Source organism: Cricetulus griseus, chromosome 2 (assembly GCF_003668045.3).
Source record: "Cricetulus griseus strain 17A/GY chromosome 2, alternate assembly CriGri-PICRH-1.0, whole genome shotgun sequence".
Classification (NCBI taxonomy): Eukaryota; Metazoa; Chordata; class Mammalia; order Rodentia; family Cricetidae; genus Cricetulus; species Cricetulus griseus.
Genome location: NC_048595.1, coordinates 167705973 through 167725402, shown reverse-complemented (window position 1 = coordinate 167725402; position 19430 = coordinate 167705973). Strand labels below are relative to the sequence as shown.

The window sequence follows — 19430 nt, the reverse complement described above, 5'->3', positions numbered from 1 at the left end:
GATGATTTCCTATGTCAGTTGTAACTAGTCAAGATTTATATGAACATATAGCTGTTCAATTAGTCTGACTCTCTGAACCCCAGGAACATCTTCTGTCTTTAATGACAATTTACATTCATGACGTCTTAATGGACAGCTGGTGAGCTGGCTAACTTGCAGTTCTCAAGCATTTATGGAAGGAAAACTGACACTTGTGCCAGTATAGAGAAAACTCTTCAATGCATTGACAGATTCTACCTGTTAGTATTGCAGAGTAAGAAGGAAGTAGTGTGCTTCAAAATAGTAAAATGAAATAAAATCCTGAGTATTAGACACATATTTTCTGATGGAGTATTATTTTATTCAGCCAGATGACTCAGATAGACTTGCTGCTTTTCCTGCTCTATACTGGTATGAAGAACACACATAATCTCACTTTTCTGCACAGAGCTCATATGGACAGGGAAGGGCAAACTTCCTGTACACTGAAAATAGTTGCATGCTCACAGAGAACCAGGAGATATATCTTATGTCATCCCAATCCCTGGAGGAAAATAATGTTTCTTCATGAGCTTCTCTTATATAATTCCAGGGAATTCTATATTGTTGTAATTCTTCTCAGGCTATTAGAAACATGTTATTATTATTGTGCCCCTACTGTTTTCTATCCTCTCTGCTGAGCGTTACAAATTTATAGCTACAAGATCCTTGTAGGATACACAGACTGGCCTCCACTCCACTATATAGCTGGGAAAACTAAGCCATCAGTCACTTACATTTACAGAAGTAACAAAGAGCTAGAGGTACGTTCTAAGTCATGTCTCTGTCTATATGCAAGCTACCACGTCCCTCCATTCAACAAATGATAATGGGAAAGAACTGACACCAAGGGAAGCTAAAACAGATGCCCTTTTATCATGTAATCAGTGTCTTCTTGGAATCATTGTCCAGTGGCAGAATGTGTATGTGCCTGGTAACATTATAGATACAGTGGATTGTGCCCTATACATTTGACAGGATATGGATAGCAAAAAGAGGATACAACTTCTTCTAATCCATTAGGCTAAAGGCACCTGAAGGTATGCCATTAGAACTGTCTTTTTAAAAATATGTAAATATTAGCATGAGAGGAGAGAAAAATGAAACACATAAAATAAATATACAAAGCCATAGATAACACAATACACATGCTTAGCAACTTTCCATTAAAACAGTCTGGACACCTGTTGTTATTCAAATGAAGTCAGACAAAAAGGCACAGGCCAGACTTCCCAGGGTCCTTAAGCTACTAGAAAGAGTCCCTCTTCTTCTATGGCATGTTTATAAGGCACAGTGCCATTGTGACAAGGGCATGGAGTCTAGAAAATTGCAGTGTTGACCTAAGATCACGATCCATCTCACACCATACCATGGAGTGAGACTTCTAGACATTTCCTTTCACACAAAGCAGGAATGTCACATTTTATTATTGACGAATCATACAACATTCTGGTAGAATGCTACATACAAGATTCCCTCTCACAGATGTTTTTAGCTTTTTTTCAACAGTTTCAATTTCTCATCTTTCCTTCTGATTATGAGTAGATTGTGATGGATTTTTGCAAGATAAGGAGAGACCAGCCTTATTTTTTATTTATTTGTTGGTGTAAATTAAATTCTAGACTCTGATATTTGGGTTCAGATGAATGGAGGATCTTGAACCTATCAGTATCAATTAATATACTCACATTATGACAGAGTGATAAATTGCTAGCTATTTGTCTTGGAAAGTTTATCAAATGCATGTGTATATGAGATTTCACTAAACATAAAAACACACATTGATGTATTATTAGAAATTGGAAAATTAGAATATTGTGTGAATAGCAAATCCTGGAATACTATGGAGTGATCAAAAATAGGCTGATGTGGGAGAACCCTCCAAACATACATCATTAAGCAATGAAATAAATCAAAGAATAATATTTATGTCAAAATAATTCTTTATGTTAAAAATAAGGCAAGATGAAATTACTTTTTCTAGAAAAGAACTCAGAGAAAGGATGAAAGTGAGAAAATATTCCACAGCTAAACAGTGGGAAGGGTTTCCGACAAGTCTGGGAATAGTCTAGTAACAATAGAATCCTATGACTTTAAAGAAAGAATTTCATAGTCTAAGAACTATTTCTCAAGAGAAACAAACTCCCGAAACATGCAAAGAGCATGTGGGAGGAAGGTGTCCATTTATGTTATCTGCAGACATATGATTCTAATGGAGGTGTCTCTTAGGCAGGATTCTAATGGAAATCATCTCAGAGAAAACAGGTAAAATGTTGGGTTATGCCTGGCATTGGTGGCGCACGCCTTCAATCCCAGCACTTGGGAGGCAGAGGCAGGCGGGTCTCTCTGAGATCATGGCCAGCCTGGTCTCTAGAGCGAGTGCCAGGATAGGATCCAAAGCAACACAGTGAAACCTTGTCTCAAAAACAAAAACAAAAACAGAAAAATATGTTGGGTTATAATGTACCCAACTCACCTGGAGCCCTAATTGACAGTGTTTGAACCAGTGCCTGGACCAAAAAAATAATGCATATTTCTCATATCCTATTTTAGCCATTAGACTTGAATTCCCTTTCAAGAGATCCGAGAAAATCCAATGCAATAAAGTCAACCATGGCTGAGATTCAATGTTGAGTATGTTGAGGTGCTTTAGTCTCTAACATGGTTTTTTAAGTGGTTTTCTTGTTGATATAGTGTTCTAGGTCAAATTACTGTAAATGAATCCCAGAAATGGCCTTTTATAAGGGAGTTAAAGCCTCAGGGCTACAACAAAACACTTTTATTTTTTGTAAATATCAGTTTTTTGGAGATGAGTATAATAGAACAACAGTCCAGAGGTTATAAATCAAATGGTTGGATTTTGTGACTGTGGTGTTCATCACTAAGTTTAAGGTATAGGAGCTCAGCAAAGGCAAGGCATCTAGATGAAAAGGAGTAAGGGAGGGGGTTATCTGTGTTCTGTATCAATGGCCACTTATCTTTGGTTGAGCTAGGTTGAGAAACACATTGTGTAAACCTAATCACATAGTGAATATGAAGAGAAATACAAACAGAAAGGATACCAGGCACCACATACACTCATAGCATACTTATGTCTACCAAACAGTAATTTCATCTGCTCTCTCATTCAGATGGAGTGGTGGTATTATAGGAAACCATATCTCAGTACTTAGCTACTTTCTAGAAGAAAGTACCATGGTCCACATGGAACAGGTTCCTTCATGTAAGAATTATGTGTAGAAAAAAAATCCTACATTAATGAACCGGTATACATTCTGTGTGTCAAGGATGCTTCTTGGATATGTGGAAGGTTCCAAAGCAAGCCTTTTAGGTGAAAATTCTCTGACCTCTGGCACTAAGGTTTATGAAAACTTTGAAAGAAATATGTAAAACAGTTTTGTGTCTAATTTAAATAAAAGTAGAAAAGACAGAACTGTAAAAAAATCTGTGAGAATGAAAACTCTGTGTGTGTGTGCACACTCGCGCGCAAGTGTACGCATGTGTGTCTGTCTGTCTGTCTATGTGTGTCTGTATGCTCAGTCTTGGTATATCACAAAGGAAAGAGATTAATTTGAAATCTACTTTGCTGATTTTATTGCTATGAAAACCACATGTCATCTTTTCTCTGTTTTGTGCTAACCTTATGACTCCAGATCCAAATCAAGTCTCTTGCTGTATCAAGAATACACAGCAGCTTCAGGCACCTCAGTAACTCACTTTCAATTATTCTTTCACCTCTAATAGAAGGCATATTTAATAATTATGGGACAAGTGGCCAATTACTTTTATTACTATAGATCACATAGATATAGATATAAGTTAATAAATAGACTAATAAAATAATAATTTTAGGAGACATGAATAATTGTGTTCATTACTTTTATTCAGCATTTTCATATACATACACTATAGACCCCGACAGAAAAAGTGTGCAACTGTGTTTATCATTTGTCTTCAATACTTTTGTTGTTGATCATGACAGAAAAAGAATAAGATGGCTTAGATCTTTGAATTTGTAGCATTCTCTAGATATAAATGTCTTCTCTTGGTGTGCAAAAATATAGGTAATATAAATACTTTCTCTCAAAGATCTCTGTAATAATGTTTAAATGCTAAACTTCCTATAAGAAACATAATGGCAAAAATGATCAGTACCAGATACTGATTTATTAAAGTAAAAATGTCCTTCCTTTTCTTCCATCTTAAATTTCATTAGAGACTTATATCAACAATTATGATACTTAGACTAATTAGAGGTGGTCCATGAAAACACTATTACAAAATAAGACATGAAGCAAGCCAAGAACTGACTCTTCACTCTTTATTTGTGAAATTACCTGATTTAAATTTGCTAAAACATGTTGAAAGTGTTCTATGGGATAGGTGCACTGACTCCTTACTATGGGAGACCAAATGCAAGAGGTGTAAGGACAATGAAGAAGCTGGCTATGCCGGGTGCCTTCTGGTTTATTACCATCATACCTGACAATCTTTCAAGTCATATTTCAATAGCATTATTCATTTCATTCATAAATGTAGCAGGAAGCACAGCCACACCCTCCTTTATATAAATCTTTGAGTCTCCATTTTTCATGGCTCATGTGCCAAGACGTTGGTTAAGCAAACATGACACTTTTCTCATATCAATATTTTCCTTTGTTGCATAGGTATCACAAACTTTGTGATGGAGGAGTTAATTGGTGTCACCTTTTATTCCTGCTAACTTAAAACATTGCTAGGCTCATTTTTATTACTAATATTAAATTACTATATTCCATTGGAATTCTTGCACATGAGAAATAAAAGTAAGTTTGATTATTGTCACCTGAGTTTCTTTAGCTATTACACCTTCTTCATTACAATGCCAGCAAAAACCACACTGTGGACAGCATAAAAAAAAAAAAAAGATGAAAAGAACAGCACTCTTCTGATACATATTAAATTTGGAGGTGTAATTAACAATTAGCATGCCCTCGAGAATTACAGGAAGGCAAATAAAACGAAAGATTGGAGGATTTTTAAAATGTTTTTGTTGCTGTTGTTGTTGACTTTTCTACAGTCAAGTTCACTACTGCTGTTTCCTACTGAAGGGGCTCTTTCTAGCCTGTCAGGAATATATTTTGATTCTAACTTATGACAAAGTTAATTGAGAAACATAAAATCCTACCCTTTAAAGTTCAATTATTTAAGTTGAGGGTAATATCAGTGATTACCCAAGGTTTATTTGGCAATAAAAACTGTAGACCAGTATACATACAACAATTTCATCCCTGTTCTTTCTCTTTTATGTTTTAACCAGAAAATAGCAAGAGTATTTAGCTAAATTGGGTATAATTAAGGCCATTAAGAATTATAGAGTCAGAGTCAGACAAATTTATTTCCCTGCACATCAGTTGAAAGTAAACAGTATTCCTGTGCCTGTGAAATGGAAAGCTTCAGGCTGCAACTGAACCTTCCTAAAATAGACTTTGCAGAGGGTCCAGGACCCTGGGATACATTTTCCAAACTGCCTCACTGAATGAACTTGACCTTCTAGGCAAGATTCTTATATTTGCTCCTGTAGAGAAAAGGAATATGAGCATTTCTCTTGCTGTTTTCTTTATATAACATTTGAGTGACCTGAGGCAATGTATTTTATTCGCCTTCCCTTCAGACAAGCTTTCTCCTGTTTCCTTTTAAGCAAGAATGGAAAGGTCAGGTTATGACTTCACAAAAGGCTCTTCTTGCTTCTTTCGCCATAATACACTTTCCCTAATTATTTCATAACTCATTTAAATGGGAGGCATTCTAGAAGGGAACTCGTGGAAACAGCTCCACAAGTAACTAATTATTTTTAAAAAAAACACAAGGGAATTTTAATTATAATGCCTAGGTTATTTAAAAGCAAAATGGAGCAGTTTGCATCTTGAAATATCTATTGTAATAGGGAGGAAAAAAAAAATATCTCCCTGAATGGCATAACAACTGAAGTAAATGCAATTTAGTTGCTCTTTTATTTTCTTGATCTTCAAGAAGCAGAACAAAAATAATATGCAATCTTGGCATAAAGCACAAAATCACTTCAAAAATAACGTGTTTTCCTAGAAGGCACATATGCTTATTTAACAAATGCAGGTTCTCTAGTTTTCAAGAGAGTTTTGTAATGTGCCTCTATTGAATATACAGCTTTGATAACAAAACCATCCAAAGAAATCATGGGTTTACTTCCATATAATTGATGTTTTGAAGAAACTGGGAAAGGATTTATCAGTAAAATGAATTACTGATATTATTATTTTTATCAATTTGTATTTTAAAAGCATAATATGAATTAAAATAATGAGTGATTGTTTGATTAGCAAATGGGAGGTTATCCAGAGCCTTTAATTTTAGCTATGCTGAGAAGCTAAGGGATGAGAGACTATTTTGTTTCCTGCATTGGAGAATTTTTGTTCTAGTGTCTGTTCACAGAAAATCATATACCATCTTATACTCTGTTTTGTCTGTCAGCTTCAGCACCAATATTTCTAAAGCACTTTGAAAGAGCTCATACAGATGTGTTTTCTGGGGGAGCTCTGCAAATCAAAGCCAATGGTTTTATTTAATTTTAATTAAGATATAAATGCTCAAATGTTAACAAAATGAGGTCTACCTGGACACAGAGCTGTATCAGAAATCTATGGTGACTATCACTTTATTTTGTTGTAGTCTGCTCTACTCCAAGAATGTAAGGAGAAGCAGATGTTTCTCTTGGGTTCCATCTGTGCACCCTGGAACCTACAGGAAAAACAGCTATGTTGACAGTGTGTGTGAGTGTGTGAGTGTGTGTGAGTGTGTGTGTGTGTGTGTGTGTGTGTGTGTGTGTGTGTGTGTTGCCATGATTACATCATTGGACAATGAAATGAGGTAGATCTACTATGATTAGACAGAGGAGCTATGTTCGTATCTCCCCTTCTTTGACACTGGTATTATTGAATTCCTGAAAGAAGAGGACAGATACATGAAATCTGGAGTCTAACTCACTGCCACATACCATGGGTCCTGCTTCAGTATGTCTTTTACAGTTGAAAGGACATTAATGAACCTGACAAAAGGACCCAGAATCTTTTCCCCAAGCAACCAAAGTAGTATTCTACCTAGAGATCCTGATAAAGCCAATACGATTTATATTAACTTCATTGGCATGATCAGCAATCAAATGGTCAGAAATGAATGTTTTAGTTAGGGGTATTTTGGAAAAAATCATAAATTGGTTTAAATTTTTGAAATATAACTTCAAGATGATTTCATAGATGGTAATAGCAGTTTTCTGATTTAAGGATATAACATTTACTCATATGTTTGATTGTAGTCATTGTTTTATTTGATTCTTCAAGTGTTTTAAACCACAACATGAATTTTTGAAAATTTTCAATTAGTTACATTGATAAAATAATACTTGTTATAATACCATAGTAATAATTATTTTGTACATTATAGGATTGTTCTCATTAAGTGATAATCTATTTTACATTACAACTTTACAATGTAGATGGCATTTAAAGTGGCCACAGAGATGATGTTTGGCATACAACCACAAAGACCTGAGTTCCATTTCCAGAAACTCCATAAATAAGGTAGCACATTTGTAATTCTAGTGAGAGGTATAATCTTGGAGAGGTGGAAACAGGTGGGTCCCTAGGGATTTTGGAAAGTCAACCTAGACCAATTTATTAGCGCCAGATCAATGACAGACAAAAGGATAGCACCTGAGGAACAATACCGAAGGCTGGCCTCTGGAGTCCACATGAACTATGTATATGAAAACCCACACTCAGTCTCTCTCTCTCTCTCTCTCTCTCTCTCTCTCTCTCTCTCTCTCTCTCACACACACACACACACACACACACACACACACAGATGCACACAAAATGCCACAGCCAACAGTCAGAGACTCAGGCAGATATCAACTATGAAGGAAAAACAATGTACTTGACTCAGTGTATGTTCATCATGATATTCTGGGTTACAGAACTAGATCTTTCCTTTGCTTTAAAGTGGAATGTATATTTCAGCATAGTGTATGTTCTCATTTCAGTCATCTAAGTCTTTGTATTGTGTATGGTGGAAGAACTTTGAAAACTCATATCTGTTTTGAGTGACTTATTGGGGCTTTGCAATAGATTAAGAAGCAAAATTCTTAGTCTATCTTTAGTGCTTTTTAATAGTCAGTTACTAGCAACCTCTGCCCATCCTATTATCTCATAGTTATTACACTAAGTTTGTTGAATGTAATAACTTGAGCAACCTATAGTACCATTTTTTCTTCTGTGCTGTAACATCTACTGATGCCCCTATCAACATATTTGATAAATTCACTGATTTATGAACTTCTTTTTTCCTGTGACTGTGACATGCCATTCAGGGGAACTTGGGTTTGTGTTCTTAGGAAGTGATTACTTAAATTTGGCTTAGAATACTCTCATTCCTTTTAGAGTAGGAATTGTGGTTTTGAATTGACAAAATAATTGATATGTGAAACAAGTGTTCCATCAAATATATCTATATATGATAAGCTGTAGCAGGTATTTAAATATGATCAAGTATAGTAAAGAATAAAAATAGAGGTGAAGTAAAGATGGGGGAAGTGGATAGAGCATGATGGGCATACTCTGCATAACTGTCCAGATGCAGAAGATGCCCATGTCACCAGTGGTAGGATACATGCCTACAGCTAAACACAATGGATGTTTTAGGGAAGAGTTGGACAGCATGGCAGGAAATAAGAGGCAGTCCTCCTCTCCTTAAGCTCAAATTTCCTGCTACACAGGTAGGCATGTCAAAGAAAGACGGCAGCCTCTTAGGTTAGAACTATTAGGCTAAATTTGACATTCCCCAGTCAAAGCCAACAACTGTCACATTATTTTCAAATGAAGATTCGAGAGTTCACCATGTTTTACTAATTGGACTCAAAATTACAAAAAAACCCACTCCACCACTTTTTATTAGCTTGTTGCATTGCAACCTTTGAAAATATTGGCTGGGATCATGCCCCCGTTTATCTTCTCTACTCTCTTTCCCTCTCCAGCGAAGTGCATACTCAGGATTTAAAGAGCTCTTGAGAGGTCCCTGGAAACAGAATAAATGGCACATGGCAAGATGACTATAAAAAGAATTCTGACTGATCAAAGACTGATTTCATTTGCCACTTTTCCTTTTTATCAAAAAACACTTTGAGAAAGTCAAACCAGAGTGAGGCATTGCATTAATGGGCTTTAAACTCTACCTAAGTGTACACAAGAGCTAGGTTTTAGGGTTTTTTTGTTTGTTTTGTTTTTCTCTTACCCAGACTAAGCTGACTCTTACCTTTTAGCGGTAACTGGCTTATTGACTGCTAATGCTTTAAAAATAAGATTAAGTCAGGGCCATGGTCTTTATTGCAAGGAAGATATATGGCCCTTGTGAATTCTAGTGGATTGGCAATCTTAACCTCCACAGACATAACAGTGATGTATTCTGTGTTGCCAAACAGCATGGTAAGTGTTTAAAATGCTGTGAAGAACCTATTGCCTTGAAATGATACAATCTAATATTAGACTGCAACTCAATGACTGTATCCCTAAGCCTACCTTCCACAGAATACTAAAGTCAAAGCCACTTTATTTTAATAACTCAAGGAGAAGGAATCATTCCTCATTTCACCACTGAAACAGAGAAAACATAAAACTGAACCTGGATTGCAGGAAAACAGAAACTGTAGCATTCAGGATATTTTCATTAGCAGTACAGATAAAGCTGCCTTTTGTAAAGGCATCAAAATGCCAGTCTGATTCATTTCTGTCAGCAGAGGTGTTTTGGCTCTCTGGACAGCAGATGGGTAGGATCTACAATTCCAGAAAAATACCAGCTACAGAAAGTCAAGCATGTCACTCCTCAGATATACAGCCTTTACCTATTCCTGAGTACCTGTCCCACATGTTCCTCTTAATTAACCAAATTAACATTAAAGTTCCACACCCCATACTTTATGTGCATCAATAAAGTTCTAGACACACTCCGGGTAACTTAAATCTTGGTACCCATAATCAGAATATCTCCCCACCTGTCTCCCAAGGACAGTGGTTCCCAAGATGTGGGCCATGACCCTTTTGGAAGGGTTAAATGACCCTCTCACATGATTGCATACCAGATATCATGTATATCAGATACTTACATTATGATTCATAACAGTAGCAAAGTTATAGTTATGAAGTAGCAATGAAACGATGATATGGTTGGGGTCACCACAACACGAGGAATTGTATTAAAATGTTGCAGCAATAGGAAAGTTAAGAAACATTACTTTAGTCCCTGCTCAGAGCCACTGAAGATCCCATTCCTGTGGGACCCAGACCACCCAGAGACTGCCAGCCAGCACCATAGTCCCTTTCTCTGCCCACAGGACAAGGTAAGCTTGGGTCTGCCCATGGGATGAGGAAGAGGAGAGCCATCAGAGTATTGGAACTTCTTACACCCATCAGAAGGGAACCTTGGTCCTATACCCATCAGGAGAGGAAGAGATTCCTTCTGTACCCACTGGAAGAAGGGATAAGAAGCAGACAATATAAAACACATCCAACAACAGTGAAAATAATATGATACCACTGGAGTCTGGCAAGTCTACACTAGTAACACCTGAACATCCCAACGGAGATGAAGCAGAAGAGAATGACCTTAAAAACTACTTCATGAAAATGATAGAAGGCCTCAAAGAGGATATGAGAAAATCCCTTAAAGAAATGGGAAAAAAACAAAACAAAAATACAAGAAATCAACAAAGCTCTTAAGTAAAGCCAAGACAAAACAGTTCAAATAGTCCAAGACCTGAAAACTGAAATAGAGAGAATAAAGAAAACACAAACAGAGGGAATGCTGGAAATAGAAAACCTGGGTAAACAATCAGGAACTACAGATGTAAGCATAACCAACAGAATACAAGAGATGGAAAAGAGAATCTCAGGATTTGAAGATATTCTAGGAAACAAAGATTCATCAACCAAAGAAAATCTTAGGTACGAAAACTCCCTAAAACAAAATATCCCGGAAATATGGGACACAGTAAAAAGACCAAACCCAAGAATAATAGGTATAGAAGTTGAAAAGTGGTCCACAAGAGTCAACCACAAAAAAGTTCACTTGTCACATAATAATCAAAACCCCAAACATACAGAATAAAGAAAGAATATTAAGAGCAGCTAAGGAAAAACATCAAGTAACATATAAAGGCAAACCTGTTAGAATTACACATGACTTCTCCATGGAAACCCTGAAAGACAGAAGCTCCTGGATGGACATTCTACTAACACTAAGAGAACACAGATGCCAGCCCAGACTACTATACCCAGCAAAGCTTTCAATCACTGCAGATGGAGAAAACAAGATATTCCACGACAAAACAATACATAGCCACTAATACAGCCCTACAGAAAGTACTGGAAGGAAAGCTCCAACCCAAGGAAGTTAACTACAACCAGAAAGCATAGGCAATAGATACTGCCACTTTGCCACCAGTCAAAAAATAAAAGGAGAGGATATCCACACACAATTATACCACCACCACCAAATCCAAAACAAATGAGAATGAACAATCAATGGTCATTAATATCCCTCAATATTAATGGTCTTAACTTGTCTATAAAAGGAAATAGGCTGACAGAGTGGATATGAACAGAATTCATCCTTTTGCTACATACAAGAAACACACATCAATTTCAAAGACAGATGGAACCGGAACCTCAGAGCCATGGGTTGGGAAAAGATTTTCCAATCAAATGGACCCAAGAAACAAGTGAGGGTAGCAATCCTAATATCTAACAAACTAGACTTTAAACTAAAATCAAACAAAATAGATGTAGGAGGTCATTTCATATTCATTAAAGGAGAAATCCATCAGGATTAAGTCTCAATTCTGAACATCCATGCCCCAAATAAAAGGCATTCACATTCATAAAAGTAACACTACTAAAACTCAAATCACACATAAAACCTCACACACTTATAGTGGGAGACTTCAACACCCCACCCTCACCATTAGACAGGACCACCAGACAGAAACCTAACAACCTAACAACCTAACAGAACTAATAGAAGTTATGAACCAATTGGGTTTAACAGGCATCTATAGAACATTCCATCCAAACACAAAAGAATATACCTTCTTCTCAGCCCCACATGGACCCTTCTCTAAAATCGACCACATACTTGGCAACACAGCAAACCTCAACAGGTACAAACAATTGGAATAACCCTTGAATTTATCAGACCACCACGCTTTAGATTTAGAATTCAACAACAACACAAATTGAAGACCACTTACAAAGTCATGGAAATTGAATAATTTGCAACTGCACCATTCCTAGGTCAAGGATGAAAGAAAAAAAAAAAAAAAGAAATGAATGACTTCCTAGAATGCAATGAGAATGAAGACACAACATACCCAAACTTACAGGATACTTTGAAAGCAGTGCTAACAGGAAAGTTCATAGCACAAAGTGCCCATATGAAGAAACTGGAGAATACTCACACTAGAGAATTGACAGCACAACTAAAAGCACTGGAACAAAAAGAAGCAAACTCAGACTGGGGGAGTAGACTCCTAGAAATAATCAAATTGATGGCTGAAATCAATAAAGTAGAAGCTAGGAAAACAATACAAAGAATCAATGTAATGAAGAGTTGGTTTTTTTGAGAAAATCAACAAGATAAACCAAACCTTTATCCAAACTTACCAAATGGCAGAGAATAAACATGCAAGTTAAAAAAATCAGAAATGAAAAGGGGGACATAAACAACAGACACTGGGAAAATCCAGAGAATCATCAGGTCACATTTTGAAAAACTCTACTCCTCAAAATTTGAAAATCTAAAATAAATGGACAATTTCTTGGATAGATATCACTTAACAAAATTAAATCAAGAACAGATAAGCAATTTAAATAGGCGTATAACCCCTAATGAAATAGAAGCAGTCAGCAAAAGTTTTTCTAACAAAATAAAGGCCAGGGACAAATGGCTTCAATGCAGAATTCTATCAGAAATTCAAAGAACATCTAATGTCAATTCTCCTCAAAGTATTCCACAGAATAGAAGCAGAAGGGTCAGTGCCAAACCCACTCTATGAGACTTCAATAACCTTTGTACCCAAAACACAAAGACATAACTAAGAGAACTACAGACCAATATCCCTCATGAATATTGATGCAAAAACACCCAACAAAATACTGGCAAATTAAATCCAAGAACATAAAAAAATCATCCACCATGATCAACTACGCTTCATACGAGGGATTCAGGGATGGGGTTCCACATATGAAAATCCATCACTGTAATCTACCATATAAACAAACTGCAAAAGAAAAACCACATGATAATCTCACTAGATGCTGGAAAAGCCTTTGACAAAAATCCAATACCCCTTGATGATAAAGGTCTTGGAGAGATCAGGGATAACAGGAACATACTTCAACATAATAAAAGCAATATACAGCAAAAAAAAAAATCAGCATCAAAATAAATGGAGAGAAAGTCAACACGATTCCTCTAAAATCAGGAACAAGACAAGGCTCTCTAATCTCTCCATATCTCTTCCATATTGTACTTGAAGTTGTAGCTAGAGCAATTAGACAACAAAAGATCAAGGGGATATAAATTGGAAAAGAAGAAGTCAAAGTTTCACTATTTACAGATGATATGGTATTTTACATATGAAAAACTCTACCTGGGCAGACAAACACCTTCAGCAAAGTGGCAGGATACAAGATTAATTCAAAAAATTCTGTAGCCCTACTATATACAGACAATAAATAGGCAGAGAAAGAAATCAGAGAAACATCACCCTTTACAATAGCCACAAACAGCATAAAATAACTTAGGTAATGCTAACCAAGCAAGTGAAAGACCTGCATCACAAGAACTTTGAGTCTTTAAAGAAAGAAATTAAAGAAGATACAAGAAAATGGAAAGATCTCCCATGATCTTGGATAGGTAGGACCAAAATAGTAAAAATGGCAATCTTGCCAAAAGCAATCTGCAGATTCAATGCCAATCCACAACAAAACCCCAGTACAATTCTTCACAGACCTTGAAAGAACAATTATAAGCTTTATATGGAAAAACAAAAGGATAGCCAAAACAACCCTGTACAATAAAGGAACTTCTGGAACCATCAGCATCCCTGACTTCAAGCTCTATTATAGAGCTAAAGTCCTGAAAATAGCTTTGTATTGGCACAAAAATAGACAAGTAGACCAATGGATTCGAATTGAAAATGCTGATACCAACCTAAATACCTCTGAACATCTGATTATTGACAAAGAAGCTAAAATTATATAATGGAAAAAAGAAAGTATCTACAACAAATGGTGCTGGCATAACTGGATGCAGACATGTCGAAGACTGCAGGTTGATCCATGTCTATCAACATGCACAAAACTAAAGTCTAAGTGGATCAAAGAACTCAACTTAAATTTAACCACAGTGAACTTACTAGAAGAGAAATTAGGAAATACCATTGAACTAATTGTTTCAGGAGACCACTTCCTGAACATTAAACCTGTAGTACAGACACTGACATCTCCTGAAACTGAGAAACATTTTTAAGGCAAAGGATACAGTAACCAAAGCAAAACATCAGCCAACAGAATGGGACAACATCTTCACCAACCACACATCTGACAGAGGGCTGATTTCCAAAATATACAAAGAACTCAAGAAGCTAGTCTCCAAAACACCAAATAATCCAATTAAAAAGTTGGACACAGAACTAAATAGAGAATTCCAAATAGAGGAATCTAAAATGGCTGAAAGACACATAAGAAAGTGCTCAACATCCTTAGCCATCAGGGAAATGCCAATCAAAACAACTATGAGATAACATCTTACACCTGCCATAATGGATAAAAGAAAAAACACCAATGATACCTGATGCTGGAGAGGATGTGGAGAAAGAGGAACACTCCACCACTGCTGGTGGAGTGCCAACTCATAAAGCCACTTTGTAAATTAGTATGTAAATTCCTCAGGAAAGTGGGAATCAGTCTACCACAAGATGCAACAATTCCACTCTTAGGCATATACCCAAAAGATGCATTCATACAAGGAGGACATCTTTTTAACCATGTTCATAGCAGCATTATTTGAAATAGCCGGAACCTGGAAGCAACCAAGATGCCCCTCAGCTGAAGAATGGATAGAGAAAATATGGTACATTTACACATTGGAGTACTACTCAATGGAATCTTGAAACTCTCAGGCAAAAGGATGAAACTAGAAGAAACCATTCTGAGTGAGGTAACATAGTCACAAAAAGACAAAAATGGTATTTACTCACTCATATATGGATTTAGACATAGATCAAAGGAGTACCAGCCTGCAATCCACACTGCCTGACATGTTAGGGAACAAGGAGGGCACTAAGAGGGACAAACATGGTCCCCCAGAGAAGGGGAAAGGGACGCGATCTCCTCAGCTAATTGAGAGCATGGGGGACTTGTAAGGAGCTAGAATTAGGAGAAGGGGAGAAGAGGAAGGGAGAGGAGGACATGAGAGAGCAGAAAGATTTAGTCAGGGGAAGAATAGCAGAGAGCAGGAAAGAGATTCCACAATAGAGGGAGCCATTATAGGTTGAGAGAGAATTCTGGCACTAGGGAAATGTCCAGAGATCTACAAGTTTGACCCCTCCCAACAATCTAAGCAATAGTTTAGAGGCTACCTTAAATGCCCTTCCATGATAATGAGATTGATTACTAACTTATATGCTATCCTGTAGCTGATGGAAGCAGAAGCAGACATCCACAGCTAAACACTGAACTAAACTCTGGAATCAAATAGCAGAGAGGGAGGAATGATGAACAAAGTGGTCAAGACCAGGCTGTAGAAACCCTCAGAAACAGCTGATCTGAACAAGGGGTTGCTCATGGACCCCGGAGTGATAGCTGGGAAACTAGCATAGGACTATTTCTGACCCCCTGATTCTGGATGTTAGTGTGGAGGTCTGGGCAATCTATTGGGCCTCTGGTAGTGGATCACTGTTTATATGGGATTCACATGTAAAATAAGCTTGTTTCTAATTTAATATTGGTCTAATTACCATCATAAAATTATATATATATATATATATATATATATATATATATATATGAAGAGACATGCTGATATAAAACCTGTACCAGGACATTAATTAATGATAATAATAAAAAGGAGAAACCACAAAAAACGAAATGGAAAATTAATAAATGATGCAAATTGGAAAGAAAAAACATTAACTTAAATGTCTTTACTAAATCAGTCAGAGTTGCCATTAAGTATTATGAATAAACATCTCAGTTTTGCCTGGCCACTGATAGGTTTGCCAGAATGCAGGATTTCCAAATGCCAAACTCAGGTCCATCTAGGACAAATCAGAATGGCTGACTATTATACTGATAATGAGGATAGTACCCAGAAGAACACATTAGCTGAGAGAAAGTCTCATGTAACTGATATGGATGAGCCTATTTTATTGTTCTATAAGAAAATGCTAAAAATTGAATAGTCTCTGTATAGTAGGATTTTGTTTCTCACAGTTCTAGAAGCTGGTCTTCTGAGATTAGGGTGAGCATAATTTGGTTTCTTTATGGTCCATTCTCGGTGACACCCTGTTGACTTTTTCCAAGCATGTTTTAGCTCACTGTGTGCCCCACTTTGGGGTACTAGCAGCTTCAGAGTCAGAATTGTAACATGGTCATTCTGAGAAGGTAAAACCATTGGTTATAAGAGTCCTTGATGAACAGGGCATTGGTGGGTCACATTTAACTCTCTTTGTAGCATTATTAGCAAAGATAAGAGTCCTCATTTGGTTAATCTTCCAGAACACATCTAGACTTGATGACAACTAGGACAGAATTGAATGCCTATATAATGCTGTTTTGGCCACTATATTTGCTTTAATTTTAGTGAAAATGAAAGATTAACATTGGAAATAGTTTCTAAGTATGCTTAATCAATAGATGAACTTAATTTTATTTTATGTTTTGTCTGTTATATTTGATATTCATATATACATATATATTACATGTACATGCAAACACCAGCATGTGTAAATTATCACAGTCAAAATATGTTAGGTTATTACAGAAAGCAGTAAAAGCAAAAATTGATGCCTTTCCTCACATATCTAGAGCTGCATGGGTGACAGAAAATGCTCATGGGCATTCTCCATGATGGAACAGGTATGAAAATGTCCTGACTCTCAGAATACCCCACCCATTCTATTTACCTAATTTCTGCATATATTGATGTTCCCAGATGAAAAAGAAATTGTCTATCTCTTCCTTGAATGTTGAGCTGACATGTCAATAAGGTAGCTACATTTGAAAGCACCAATGGAACATTTTTATTTCTCACTGAAGGTCTAAGTTATGGATTCGGACACTGTGATTAAAATAAAATATACTGCTGTCAGGGCTTAAAGTATTGATTTTACAAAATTTTAATGCATTGACTCCTCAAAATAGAATTGATTAGAGTATGATTTTTCTAACATTTTATTAATAAAATGTCCTCTCATTCATGTAAGTAGAGAATCTGCTTGATTCAACTTTGTTTTGAAAGCAAATCACCCAGAGCTCTGTATGCTACTGAGATGCACCTGCTGTTTTCTATGTTAATGGAAAAAGGACAGTTAGTAAAAGACCTTGAGACATGAGTCATTTAACCCTATTTTATCTCACTTACAAATTACACTGTTGGTGGCAAAACTAAAATATGACCAATATGGGTAACTTTCTCAGAAAACTAAAAATATATTCAGCATAAGATACTTTAAGCATGTCACTGGGTTTGTCACTAGGTTTATCTCCTAGGGATAAAGTTAATGAGACATGGGGATGTCTATAACTTCCATGCCTCTTGAAATAATAGACACAATGTCAAAGTTTAGAATCAACCTATGTGACCATCAGCAGATGAGGAAGTAATGCAACTGTGGCATACAAGCACAAAGAAACATCATTAATCCACAAGGAGGAAATCTGTTAGCAATGTTGCTGAACCAAAAACATATTATGCTAAGTAAAATACATCAAAAAGGAAAAAACAAATAATGCATGTTTTTAGATTCCATACATGTATACCCTAAATTATTACATTCACAGAAAAAAAGAATTACATTTAACAGAGACTTGGTGGGTTAGATAGGTGAGAAATGGGGGCTATGTGACAGTAGGACAAAGTATTAATTGGAGGAAGAAATATAAATTCTGGACTGATAACTCAGCATGGTGTCCTTAGCTATGATTGTAATGTGTGTTTCACCATTGCTAAAAGAGTAATTACTTGATGTTCCCAACATACAAATAACTATGTAAAGTTAACTTGATATAATTATAAACTACCATATGACAACTTATACGATATAACTACTTTAATTAAAATAATAAGTCTCAAAAATGTATATTGCTTTAAGAAGGAGTGTTTATTATTCCTAAAAAGCGCAGAAAAGATAAGAGAAGTAGGAGTAAAGAAAAATTATCTACATACCTGCTACTGCAACTTTTGCTATACGGCTAATAATGGAGCCAGAATCTCCCAAGGATGCCTCACATTGGTAAAGTCCTTCATCTGGTTTATGGTGTCTGGAATGAAGTATGTTTTGTATCAACAGAGACCCATTAGGGAGTTGCTGCTTCCTGTCATCCATGCCCAAGGCTAGGATGAGGCCGTCCTTCTTCCACTTGATGACTGGAACACCCCTGTCAGACTCTGCAGAGCAGTTGAGCAGGACATTTCCACCCCGCATTGTGACAGCATCAGAAGGTTCAGACACAAAACGAAGGGATGTGAAGGGCTTGATTTGAAAACCTGGAATAAGAGAGCAGAAGGGAAATGAATTCTTGTGTTCTAAAAAATTTTAACTTGAATTTCCTCAACATTTCCTCACAAAACTTATTTCTCAAACAGGGCCTTATTTTTCATCTCCAAATACAGTATATAAATTTATGATCAGGAATACTGTCTTAAACAAAAGAAAATACTAATGTGGACACCATGAAGTGACTAGCTCAGAAAAAATATTGCTAATAAATACAATAATTCATGTTTTGGATTAGAGTATGATTACCTATCATACTCTTGAAGTCATTATTTGAAAATTTAGACATAAAAATGAATATTTTCCATAGAAAGCCAGATACTTTTAAGCCTCACTAGTCAGTGTGACAGATAGGATTAATGAGTCTTGACCAATTCCATTATTTGCATTTTAACATTTCTTATTAATTTTTAATCTACCCATTTAATTTTACAAAAATAAAAACCAGTATTATAGACAAAGTTATTTAGAATAGACCTCAAGTGGGTTAAACACAGATAATTTCACCTACCTGAGCAAATCATAACGCTACTGCCTAAAATCCCTGAGGTGACTCTATGTTTCCAGA

General features: G+C 36.2%; 1 protein-coding gene across 1 annotated transcript in view; it reads right to left on the bottom strand.

Annotated features, from left to right (window-relative positions):
• Positions 1-19430, bottom strand: part of Dcc (DCC netrin 1 receptor) — a 1088579-nt gene that overhangs the window by 674307 nt on the left and 394842 nt on the right. Inside the window, exon 2 of the mRNA XM_035440067.1 lies at positions 18532-18852. Within this exon, the coding sequence (XP_035295958.1) occupies positions 18532-18852 (321 nt within the window). The remainder of the gene's footprint in view (positions 1-18531; positions 18853-19430) is intronic.